The sequence below is a fragment of the Zosterops lateralis genome, assembly GCF_965231275.1.
Source record: "Zosterops lateralis genome assembly, chromosome: 3".
Taxonomy (NCBI): domain Eukaryota; kingdom Metazoa; phylum Chordata; class Aves; order Passeriformes; family Zosteropidae; genus Zosterops; species Zosterops lateralis.
In genome coordinates this window covers 35,646,012-35,659,752 of record NC_139764.1, presented here as the reverse complement: position 1 = coordinate 35,659,752, position 13,741 = coordinate 35,646,012, and the positions used below count along the sequence as shown (strand labels likewise).

Here is a 13,741-nt window from a genome sequence, read left to right as displayed (position 1 = left end):
GTTTTAAACTGGTTAGGAAAACTAACATTCTTGTTTAATTCACTTTGGAAAAACGCATTCTTTTTGATTACTTCACCACAAAAAACCTCTGCACCTTAAAAGGAAACAGTAATCTAAGATTGCTATAAGATTAACTTATTTTCTCTTAAAATAATAAAATTTAAAATGCATCCAAGTTGCAAATTCAGGCTGGAAAATAAAATGCAAGAAACAGATTCTAGCATGCAAACAACAGAGAAAAATAAACACACAAAGCCCACTATATAAAGGAGTGATATATGAGTAGGAGTTTCTGCTTGTTGCAGGAGTTCATTTCCCCAAACAGAAACCTTTCACTTGAGCTGTGTCTCTGTCTGAAAACATGCTAAGACAGAAGTGGAAGAAAACACTTTTTCTGTTTTTTAGTATGCAAGACCAAAAGAGAAGCAACACTGATATTCTAATTCAAAGGCTGATCACAATCCACACAAGTCCTGACAAGCTCAGTACTGAAGAGGTTTACACAGCCCTAACCATCATTCTCATGTCTGCTAAGAGTCCTGTATCATTGACTTGAGCATCCTCAAGAGTTCTGCAACCACAGTTTGGTTTTCATAATTCCCACCCAGACCCCTCACTTCAGCACTGCCTTCTTATGACTATTAAGCTTTTCTCAGAGCTTGAAGGGATTCAGTTTGATGCCACAGCAAAATATTACTCAGTTTATCTAATTGTTACTGTATACCTAACACCTCTTTGGAAACCACTAAAGCAAGACTACAATGTCTAAATTATATGGCTACCTAAAGGAGGACCTGCAGCTTTTGGACAATCTAAAAATACAGCTACTTTGAAGTCTATACATACACAAATCAATTTTCTATTCCAGTAAGTCATATTCAAGACTATACTGAATGCAAGATGGGAAACAGATTAAAAAAAGGAGAAAATTTCCCTTTGTAGTACTGGCAGAAGTGAAACAGTAATGATCATCTATTTGACTCATCAGGATAGTCAGTTACCATTTTCCTGGAAGTCACTTAGGTCTGCTGATAAGCTACTATGCAGGGAGTGCATCCTTTGGAGGACATCTATGTCCTTCACATCTATATTCTTTTTTGTGTTATTTGCCATTAGCAAAAGAAAGGTGCAGAAGAAAGCCATAGACTTTTTTCCCCCCCTCACACATGTACAACAGTTTATTTTCTAGTGATCTTCAAACTTCAGGAATGGCTTCTTTGGTGAAAAAGAGGAGGAACAGGAGAAATTCAGTCCTCAAAGCAACTGCTGTAATGCTGCTTACAAATAAACTTATGACAAAAGGCATCTCTTCCTTCCTTCAACTGACTCTTGAGGAATAAAATCAGGGTCGCACAAATACAGTCTGCCACACTTAAAATCACAGGTTGACTGGAAAATGTCCAAGTGTTTTGTTTTGGTTTTTTTTAATCAGAAAGTGCTGCAGTGTTATGCTTGTACACACCCAGTGACAGACATACAGCAATTAAAGAACTCTAACTTTGGGCAGCAAAAAAATTATAAAGCAGCATACTATTAAAATAACTGCAAGTCATGTTCAGATGCAACTTTCAAAAATGACAAAAGCATTTTGATACATGTACACACGTGTAATTTACCTGTAATGCCTGGACTAGAAGGGTTGGACAAGGGCTTGGTGCCTTCTGATGACTGTTCTACGTTTTTGGACAGGGATCCATCTACAAGTATATCAGCTTCATCAATGTCATCGCAGGTCCCTCCAATCTGAAGGAAATGAAGTTCTCCACCTAAAATCATCACAGACAACAAAAGAAGGAAGTTTGGACAGGTATACAGCTAAAGTCAACTCACAAGACAGGCTTGCACTTGAACTGCTATGCAATTACAACATATTTATGCAGGACCTGAAATCAGTGAAATCATACAGGAATACTTATTTTGCTTTACAACTACTACATTTTTATTACAATTTTATTACATTTTTTTCAGGGAAAATGCAAAACAGAACTACAGAAATACTGCAGTTGCAAATACCATCAAAGGTAAAAACTATATGGGGGGATGGGTTTTAAAAGGCAATTAACAAAGGCAACCTCAATAGAAACCAAAAATCCTAACCATTATGATAATTCCTGTAACCCAAATCATGCTTATAACAGAAAATATTCTACCATGTCAAGTGAAGGCCTACACTACCTCATCTTTACAGAGTGCATAAACTTCCTTTAAAAATTCAGTATCTGAAAACTGAAAATTAAACTAATTACTCTGAATTCTCCTAACTAAGGAGCTCTCCACATTATTTCATCAAACCTTCAATTAAACCACTGATCAAGTCAACAGACAAAAGAGCAAAGTCCAAAATTTTCAATGGACACAGTGTAATAATGGAAGTTTGGAATCATTTGAGAATCAAATCATTCCAAATCATGGAATCATTTGAGCCCATTAGTCAGCACTACAGATACACATAGATCAATTCTATCATTTACAGAGAAGTCATAGAACCAAAGAGCACCAAGATCATCAGGTCCAACCATTAATCCAGCACTGCCAAGTCCACTACTAAGCCACATCTCTGAATGCCACATCTGCACATCTTTTAAATACCTCCAGGGAAAGTGACTGCACCACTGCCCTGAGCAGCCTGTTCCAGTGTTTGGCAACCATTTTAGTTAAAACATTTTTCCTAGTATCAACCCTCCCCTGGAGCAGCTTGAGGCCATTTCCTCTCATCCTGTCACTTGTTATTTTGGAGAAGAGGCCAACCCACACTTCACTACAAGCTTCTCTCAGGTAGTTGTCCAGAATGACAGGGTTATCCCTGAGCCTCCTTTTCTCCAGACTAATCAACCCCAGCTCCCTGGGCCGCTCCTCTCCTTCTGCTCTAAGTCATGAAGAAGGAATGTTTAACTTTACATAACGCTGGGGGGATGGGGTGAGAAGAGCTGTTACCAGTTCCAGAAGTTACAAAAAGTCAAATCAGTAGGATTCAAAACAAGAGGCAAATCCAAGCATGGGTCTTATGTAATTTTTCTGAAAAATTACCAGACTGACCCTCAGCATCTGACTAACACTATGACAAACTCTGTTATACAAAATATCCAGGTAAACTGAAACAAAGAAACTCGAGAATAAAAATATAATAAAACCTCAAGATAAAAGCAGGTATATGTCCTGTACTGTGAGGGCTGAGGAGAGTGAAACAGAGTGATAGAGAAGCACAGGGAGGCAGAGAAATTGTGTGAGGCACAGAGGGAACTCACTCAGTTGGGGTTTTTTTTGTGATCTCACCAAGAAAGGCCCGACAACAAATGGCTTAATAAACTCACTTTTTTATGAAGACAGAATAACAAATTGCTCAAATGACCAAAATGGACAAAACCCTATGGACAGGATCAGTGCATTATGCTGTGGGAAAATCCACCCCAGTGGTGTCTGTGTAATGTACAAATGTAGTATTCCTGGAACTGAAGGGATGGGAGATTTTCTCATATCTTTATTTATCTTTTTAGTCTATCTTCTCAAAACAGCTATTCCATTAAGCCATTTCTTGGTGTGTCTTTTCTAACTCAGATCCACTAAGAAGCCCACACTTCCCTCTCTCTCAGCCTCAAACCACATATCCTTGGTGCAGAGCAGTACATCCCAGGCAGACCTCAAGAGTGGAGGGGGGAAAAGCAGTTCTAGCAAATAACACTTGTGAGTTTCCTTGAAATTAAAAAGCTCATAAATAAGCAATTTCCCTCAAACTTCAAAGAGAAATAGAGACACATTAGAAAACACAGATGCTGACAGCTTCACCTGGTAGTAATTCAAACCTTAGTTTCTATGTCACTTTGTTTACTGCTCAGCAGCAAAAATGTCCTTAGCCCTTACCATTTTTTTTCATATAAGAGAATAGTCATAATCCCTGCATTCCTGAAAGATTCCAGCACTTTTCCAAGAAAAAGTCTGTCCTAAACTTCAGATACCTCACTTCCTCATATTTGTTTTTAAAAAGGTTGTGTAAAGACATTTACCATGAAACTTCAGTTGTACAGTATTAGCCTCTGCTTATGCACACTTTTCCAAAAGACTGTAGTTGGCTGCGCCTCTGTATCACTAAGGAGGCATTTCCTCTCACAGAACATCCAAAGATGACCTTCTGATGATGCATGCTCCATTATTTGTTTCAATGATACTGTAGTTCCAATATTCAAGTGCCAGTGAAAAAAATCTGTGCAGGAAGTCAATGCTGCTCTTTATTTTTTTTTTTTTTTTCCCTTGTATTACTACTATTGTTTGCAGTACTACACTGAAAGAGTGACTCGTCCAGTGCTTTTTAATTCTAGCCAGGGAGCAAATATCTCAAGGAGCAGTTTATCTAAGGCACCTCTGCTTGTATCACTTTGACAGAGGCAATAAGTGTTTCTGTTGTGCTACCAGGAAGATATGAAAGCTGACAATGACTTACTCAGTCATCACAAAAGAGACAAATTGGAAACTAGCATAATTATACTTCCTTCAAAAAAACAGGTAACACAATCAAAATGTTGTTAATTTAATTCTGAACTGTATTTAAAACTGGCAATTTGCATGCACTCAAGAACGTGGTGGGCAATACAAACAGAACACAAGAATCGTTAATTCATTCAAATAAATCACAGGCTTCCTTCTGGGAAAACAGTTCCTGGTTCCATGAAAGCAGCACTGGAAGAAGCTAGGGAGCATGCCAGAGACTATGGCCACTGCAGGTAAAGCCAATCTGAGGAGATATTCCTGCCCTCTACAAGGAGTTTGGGAAGAGTGACACCATTGTCATTAGCAAATCACAACACAATGACATAGCTGAGCAATATCCAATTAGTTAAAAGGAATTAGAAAACAAAGCCATACCACAGGAAACTATGCACTAATCAACTTATAGTCCCCTCCTTCTCTTGTCACTGGTTAGCTCTAAATGTGCAAGTTCAGAACACCCGAAAAATGTCATCAAGAAAGCTATCCCAAAGCCTCACTTGGAGACACTCCAATTTAAACCAGTCTAGGAGATTTTAGCTTTGAAATTCTGTCTCGACTTAGAAAAAAATAAAATGCAATTGAACAGAGACAAGTGACAGCTACTATGTCTAGAAAGAAATAATTAAAAACCTTGTTACAGGATTTTAAAAAAAAAATCAGCTAGACAGGAGTTCTGTAGAAGAGGTTCTTATGAGTCAGATGATAAACCTGATTCAATTTCCTGCTCAAAAGTGCAAACATTCCACTATGTATACACACACATGGTATGTACAGACTGAAGAGCTGCTTGAGGAATTCATCTCTCTGATAACTGGGCCTGGTTTTGCATACCTCATCAAGAAACCTGTGGACTGATTTGACTGGATTTTTTGGGAGGGGAAACTAAAGGTTGCTTTGGTTTTTTCTTCTTTTAAGTTTGAAAGGATTGGAGATATTTACCTTGAGAAAACAAATGGCTGGAGAAGGACAGCACCTAAATAAACTCCCTCCTTTTTTTAAGAAATCTCTTTACCATATTCATGATGAATGGTACAACAGCTATGACTCCAGTGACAAAGATGATAGAGGCAAAACACCAGCTAAGAAAAATCATCCCCTAGGACAGCATGCATCAGGAGAAATTTCATGAGAAGACTGTTAAATCTCCATCTTGAAGATGCTTGAGAACGGTGATCAGTACTCTATTTCTGAACAGCTAAGTGTCATAATTGAAGATGACCTCTTAGCACCACTTCCAACACTAATTCTAATATGGAAAAAAACTTGACCTCTCTCCAATCCTATTAGACTCCATTAGTGAAATAGGTAGAAAATGGAAAATACTGAATTGATTCCTGAACTTCAAATACACAGCACACAGGGCAGACAAAGCCTAATGACAACGAAGATGCAAATAAGATATCCAAACTAAATCAGAAAAAATTAGAGTGTGATTACTACACTATTTACAAGTGAAGAGCAAGAAAGCTGCTTTAAATGAAAAGCACCAGATTTGGGGGAATCAATTCTTAAATGTATCCAAGTGCCATCCAGTTCTGGCAGGCTTGCAGATAAGAAATATCAGCATAGGCAACTCACTCTGGACATACCAAGATCCAGCCTAAAAAAATACTTCTTCCTACAAAAAGGAGGGACTAAAAAACCCTTGTTATATTGTAGCACCTTTAAAATGTTATCACGTAAGACATTCAAAATTCCAGGTGAGCAGAAATAGCAGTCAGAAACTATATCTGACCCTCTTAAACATAAGATAATAGACTTTAAATATCAAAAAAACACCCTACAGGTGTATCCCTGTTCAAAAACAGTACCTGCTGCCTAGTTTTAGAGTAAAGAAATTACTTAATTTCTTACTTATTATTTTGAACATTATAAAAGTAGAGGTAAGACTCAGTTATTAATAACACAGAAGAAAACATCTGAAGCCTCACATGAGAGCAGACAAAGCACTGCTAAGAGGGATATTAAATACAGTCTACCTTGGCCAAGGGGAGGAAAAGAAAGCAAAATACAAAGATATTAAAGTTCACTATGTTTGCTTAATGGAACTGGAACCAAAAATATACTTGCACACTTTCCCCCAGGTCAAGCTCAGGTAATCCTGGCAGAAACAGGTAAGTACCTGAAGCTGACACCAAGAGGAAACATTCTGAAGTGTGACTCACAAAGATGGATGACATCAAATGCAGGTCTAAAACATCTTTCCATAAAACCACTCCAGATCAGAAGCGCCCATTCACACAGAGGTTTCTTTTTCAGTCATATCTTAGAGCAGCTATGGAAACATTTTATAGCATTTACCAATGAAAATAATATATCAAACAAGCAGGAGAAACAGAAGAAAATGCTATTCTGCATGCAGAACCTTCAGACATAAAAGTATCTCTTTGCCTACTCTGACATCCCAAACAAGTATACAGGAAAGAATACACTGCTCATGCCTGAATATTTTCCAACATCATCCAAGCATTTCCAAAGCATGTATGCTCCAAAACTTTCACTTAACATCTTCATTTATGTCTTTGCACTACAAGCTCCTTTCTAGACAGAATAACGTTGAACACATCAGTGAGTACAGTGAATACATTCTACTTTCAGTGTATCTTTCTAATGCTGTCAGACTGCAGGCACCATCCCACTTGTGGCAGTAAACCTAGAGGAGCAAACACCTCAAAGTGATTTGCAAAGAAGCCTGAGAAAACAGCACTTAAGAAAAAATGATAACAGCAAAAACCTCCATCTTCAGCCACCTAGCTAAGCAAGAAATTCTACCCATTTAATGCAAAAGTTTAAAGGATGATTATTATTCAAGACAAGGAAAATTATGCAAAGCCTATTCCATATATTAAGCTACTCAAACATACAGTAAGATAGAGGATTTTTAAAGGTTTCATTAATAGTTGAGGTTCTTGATTTGCTTTGTCTTCTAGCGTTCCTGAATTTTATACTTTTTATGCCTCATTTATAAAACTTTCAGTTCAAGTCATTCTTTACCAAGTGATGTATTTTGGCATGTTTTGACTCTGAGGCTTCAGAAATACCTAGCATCAGATCCTGAAATCCAGACTTCTAATGGACATTGACCCCTATGTATTTATGATGGCTTTGGACTTAATTTCTCCAAAGTGAGAAACATATAACAATGACTGAAATATTAAAAAATGAATAGAAATTGAAAGCCTCTAAAGACATTTAAACAATGAAAATAATGAACTCCAAAGCCCATGGCTGAGCAGAAAATGGAAGTTCCAAACAGTGGGTAAAAATGTAAGATAAGAATATTCAGTGGATTTTTTTTAAGTAAACAAAGTATTATATTCAAAAGACGACCCTTGCAGGCTGACTTGACACCTGTAGCACACTGGGCTACAGAAGAAAAGATTCCCCAAAATCTCAATGATCTTAAGGGCAGCATGAACAAAAGAAATCCAAAAAAGCTATTGATGAATTAGTAGATGGGCATTATAATCCTGAGAGATTTACTGCAAAAGCAGAATGATGTGCTTGTCCATTACAAGGCAGACAGAAGTATTCTCCAGCCAGTAACAGAGATGGTGGTTATCTAGGCAGAGACAAAATACTACTACACACACAGAACAAATGCTGCCAGCTCAAGGGACCTGTATATCTTATACTCCACGACCCAAAGAGGTTTAGATAACACCAAAAGCTACAAGAATGTGATTACCATACACACTAACAATGGATGGAAAAGTACCATGCACAATAAGCCCTTTAACTTTTATCATGAATGTTACAACACAAGAAAGGCAAAACAGATTTGATGAAAGAAAGAAACTGATAGTAATAAAATCCTGCAGAAAAAAAAAAATCTGTTTGGAGGTCTTTTCAATGAGATTGCAGTTTGATCAGCTAAGTATAAGGTGAAAACTGTTATGACATGGATATGATATAACAGTGTTTAAAGACAATTAATATTTCAGTTAGAGTTCCATTTTGACTAGGAAAAAGCATGCATTATTAAACACAGCTGAAATAGTTTAATAGATATTTCTTCAAAAGCAGTCACCAAAAGAAAACAATTTAGTAAATACGAATATTACCCTTGGGAATCTGCCAACATAAATACTAGTTACTAACTTCCAATGTTGTCATTAGTATTTAAAAAGTAAATCTGAAATGCCCACTTCTAGAAATCTTTGTAGGTGAGTGAGAAAGCTTTTAAGAAAACTGATATGTTCACAATAAACTTGACTTTATCTGCTGGAAATAACAAGTAAATCTGATTTAACAACTGCTCATAGGAGGACTTTATAATTAGTGTGACACCATCATGAAAGGAAAAAATGTATCAATTTCAATCCTTCTAGTAAAGAGGAAGCTCAACATGATACTGGCACAAATTTATTTGACATGTATGAACCATCCCATCTGCTTAGCCCCTCTGAGATCGTAAGCATTTCCTCCAGAGCTGCAATCAGCTGCAGATGAACTAAACAGAACACTGGGACGTGGAGGAACTCAGCTGGATGACAGCCAGAGCTGTTTCCAGTGTTCCAATGTGACACAAGGAAATGGGGACTTTTACAAAGTACTCATTACCTGGACTTGTATTACACTCCCCTCCTACCAGCCCCCTTCCCCAAAATGCCTTGTGCTCATTTGGAATAAAAGACTTAAGAATCTTGCATGGATTGTCTGGCTCTAACACTCAAGAAAGTACAATCCCAATTGCAAAAAGCTGAAGCAGAATCAGCAGTATGCTACATGAATGAAAATACACTAGAGGGTAAGGTATAAAAGCATTATCTTCTCTGCTCTCTTGAATGTCATCAATTACAGGCAGAAGACATTGTTCTGAAATGGGATTTCTCTATCATAGAAATAGTTACATACAGGAATGACTTTTATTTGTTTTGCACTTAACCTGTGCCTCTTCAAGAATTAAGACACACACAAGAATTACTGCCATTCTAGAGATGAAAACTGACATTTAAGGTGAGGAATTAACTAGAGCCCATGCCTCCTAGACCATTAAACTGGATGTAAATTCGGTGGAATTTGAAATTTAGATTCCAAATTCTGTAACATAATCCAAATACAGTAAAATCATTAATTAAAAAAAAAAAGACAAAAAATCTTACCTTTGGTGCATGCACATAATCTGTCTGTGCCCGAACAGTATATCACAGAGACAAACATATCCGGCTCCTCAGTGCCCTCTTTTTTAGGTGGCTCCACTTTGGCCAGAATTTCAAAGTTTGAAAGATCTAGTATTTTTACATATCCTCCCTGAGTAGTTATTACCAGGTGCCCAAGAGTAGAGATCTCAGATCTTCTCTCTCTCCCACTGCCATTTTTAGAAGTTAATTGTATTTCCTCTACAGGCTCCTCACAGTCGTCCTCTCGATTATCCAATATATCCGGTGGGAGCAAAATCATTGAGGTAATTGTGTCTTGGGGGTCTTTGATATGCTGGATTTTTACTGGTTCCTCCTCTAGAGTAACTATTCTAGTGGCATAATTCATCTTATAAAGCACTAGGTATCCACCGCTAACACTTCTCTGTTCAGGCTGAATTATTAAAGGAGTTGGTACATCTGCTGGTGACTCATGCTGGATTACATCAATACTCGTGCCATTCACTACAGCAAGACTTGATTCTAGTTCCCCCTTCCTTCTATTACATAGCGCTGAGTTTAATTTATTTAAATTATTCAAGGCCTCTACTTGATTTATTGCACTCAGAGATTCGACAGGACAAGTCCGCAGTCCTACTAACAGATGAACTCCATCTGCACAAGGTGTGATTGAATCCACACACAGGTTCTCCTCCTCTGCAAACCTGGGCAGACGCAGGCACTGAACCAAAGTCCCGGGCTTGGGAACCATGGAGCTCCACTTGTCCGAGTCCGGAGATGTCAGGTTGGCTGCAGCGTCTGCAAACTGCTGGATGTAAGTCACAGGGGGGTCCTGCAACAGCAACTGTTCCTGACTGTCCAGCTCCATTTCAATGATCTGTGGAACTGTGAAACCATCATCATGTATACTTTTACTCATAATATTGTTCATCTGTGAAAAGAGTTTTCCTGCTTTTTCATCAGACTCCTTAATGCTGTAGAGCAGCAATACAGGCAAAGTCCTCCTTACCAGAGGGGAATTCAGTTCTGAGTTAGTGCAGGATTCATTGTCAGTTGATCCCTGTTCCGAGACACTCTCACCTCGAGTCCTACTTAAGCCATCCAGTGATCTCTGAGAGTTACTGCTAACGGGAGAGGTAGCAGGTGATTTGTATGTTAACAGACCTCCAGCTAATAAACAAGGAAAGGGAATGTTGTGTTGCTCTAGATGTTTTTCCTTCATCTTTTCACTCTTACAGTTGGCCAAACAGGGATTGGCCCCAAGTTCTTCTAGATCTTTAACTGTGTCCTCCAGAACATTTGCAACAATTTCCCACTGAAGTTTTTCAGGTTGCTGAAGAACGCTGAGAGCTGTTATATCAAGGCTGACTTCCATAGTTTCTTTTTGTGATGTGTGTCCTTTAAAACAAAAACATCTAACATAACACAAATGCTCAAAAGATGAAACAGGAATCATACTGTATATATTACTGTTTGTTGGAAAAAAAGGACCTTTTTCTACATCTCATGGTCTTTTTTTTCTCCACTTGGTGATCCTTACTAAAAGACGTAAACCAGATTATAGAAAACAAACATGTAGTCCTCCCTCCCACTTCCCTCCCCAAATTTCTGACTCAACCTCTAAGAAAATAACACAAGAACACCATGCATAGCACTGTTCTGCTTCCATATAAAATCTTTCCTCAGGAAGAAATACTTTATCAAAGTGCATACCCTTAGGGAAACAATCAAGACACAGGAACTCTTTCTGGAAATCCTCTCAATTTAAAGGGTTTTGTACAGCTGTTCCTGTTCTAGGAAAGGTCTGTCTTGGTTTGTGTGCTTTATTGACAGTAAGATAAGCAATGCCTGTTGTCAATTAAGACATTTATTAACTAACAAAGTGTTGTTTTTCTTCTCTCCAGCATGCAATCTCCCCACCACACAAACTTAAATACTGGCATTCCTTTCAAGAGAAATCCTTTCCTTTTTTCTTATACAGTGAATATAATATCATTGGTTTTGACAGGGGTTTTTTAAAAGCCTGAAAGAAGAATTTCCCCTTTCACCTCTGAACTATTATATATATAACAGATCAGATATAACCTACCTGTAACAGATTCTGATCTGGAATGCTCTTCACTGTCTGAATCCTCCAGTAGGTCATCACTGAAAAAAAAAAAGCATGAATGACCCCATATACATGCTAACTGCATGCTTATTTTTAATTAAATTAATAAAAATTCATAAAAAACACAATGTCTACTATAACTGGCCATTCCTTTTAGCCAGCATTGCTCATCCACTGATGAGTTCATCACAGACACCAACAACATAAAGACATTCTCCTCCATTACTGAACCAGCAGACCAGATTTCTGTCTCATTCTACTATCGTATTTCCTACAATTCAGGCATAAATGGAATTAAAATGAAAGCCAATTCTCAGGAATCTTTCCAAGAAAAATAAAACCATACAGTCAGGACATCTAAGAATTAATATCGACATCTTCAAATTCCTCAAAACAATCTCTGCAAAGTGGAGCTGACGGACTGGCCTTCAAGTCTACAAGGCCATTTTGTAGCTAGTACTGAAACAAGAGATGAACAGTGTTGTTGATTTTAAAAACGCTGCCAGGTAAATCATTTTGTCGTAAAACCAGATTCTGTTCAAGACACCTTTTCAAGATAAATAGGCCCCGGAGTAGTTCTAAGACTATATAAATAATTAATGCATCTGACTTTTCCAATAAAAGAAATTGCTTCCTATTTCAGGCTCCTTACACACAGGAAAGACAGTAACCCCTTTGCAGCTTCAGGTATAACTACTCACACTACCAAGTCAGATCCTCAAACTTCAACAAACTGGATGCTTACTCCTCATCCCCAAGAAACAGACCTTTGTGGGGCCAAACCTGATCAACCTTCACTTCACAACACGACAGACAAAATTCAATACTTTGATTCTGATCCAGCCTCCCCTTAAGTGGAGAAGTGACAGTAAATTCCATGTAGTTTAAGTGAAATGAAAAATGCTTAGCTCTAGGCAGTATGATTGCACTGTCCTTTATTCAGCTCTCAAAACTGGTTCAATTCTTTAACTATTAAGGAGTTCCCAGTCCTAAAGCTACAGTAAGAGTCCAGGCAGTTGCTGATGCTGCCCATGTCAGCAGAAGAGCAAGCTTCACATTCATTCTGCACTACTGCAGATATCATACCAAGCTTAAAACCAAAGATTACCTCCTGGTGTATATAGCAGTATTCTACCTTCTCCTTAACACTGAAGTTTAAGAAGAAACATTCAGTAAACTAGCAAGACTCCCCAGACAACTTTTGCTCTAAATTTTCCAACAGTTATTCACTCTATTGAGCTTTGGCAATAACAGACAAGAGTTCCCAGTAACTGACAGCATGAAATACTACTTTTTCTCACATCACACTTTCTAAGCACTGGCTGGTATCCCTTCAAGCTTATCCAAATCCTTGCAACAGGAGTATCTTATTGTTCAGAGTCTGTATGCATGTATTAAAAGTATGTAAGGAAGTAAAATTCCTTGAAGCACATTCACACAGCTTATTTTCAGAATGACATAACCAGAAATTACAGAGAAGCAACCAGAGAAAAGTGTGTTCTAGAAGTCCATGAGGAGCCTTTGCTTTCAAAACTTGAAATATATAATCCATAACTAAAATGAAAAGCTGATCCAAAACTTATATTCCTTTCTCTTTTTACTCTGCCTCTGAAACATGAGCATAGGGCAGCAACAAGATCTGCAATCTCTCTGACAGTGGAGTATAAAACCGGAACAGCAGAAAACTGGCTTAAAAAATAGAAATTTAGATTAGCCTTTTTCAAGTGTTGAATTGTGTACAAATACAGAGTGACTAAAAATATTATTTCCATGAAAAGAAAATGACCAACCTTGTGTTTCACAAAGCATGACTCTGCTAAATGGCATTTACCACTTACACAGAAGCATTTCATATTTCTCGTTTGGTAGAGTAGCATACCTGTCTCCTTCTAATTTTGGTATGTCTGAGCAACTAGAGGAATCTTCTAACCACGCTAGTGTTGGTCTCCTTGAGTCAACCCCTGAGCTCTGTTCTCCTGATAACATAAGTTGCTGCACAATAGCAGGATCATACGCATTGATTTCGAATTTTAAGTGGACCTGAGAA

The 13,741-nt window shown here is 37.8% G+C and overlaps 1 protein-coding gene across 1 annotated transcript in view; it reads right to left on the bottom strand.

Moving 5' to 3' along the window:
* BIRC6 (baculoviral IAP repeat containing 6) overlaps positions 1-13,741 on the bottom strand; it is a gene marked incomplete at its 5' end in the record, with an annotated part of 172,856 nt that overhangs the window by 135,867 nt on the left and 23,248 nt on the right. The window contains 4 exons of the mRNA XM_083856975.1: positions 1,617-1,766; positions 9,588-10,982; positions 11,674-11,732; positions 13,574-13,734. Coding sequence (XP_083713101.1) covers positions 1,617-1,766; positions 9,588-10,982; positions 11,674-11,732; positions 13,574-13,734 — 1,765 coding nt within the window. The remainder of the gene's footprint in view (positions 1-1,616; positions 1,767-9,587; positions 10,983-11,673; positions 11,733-13,573; positions 13,735-13,741) is intronic.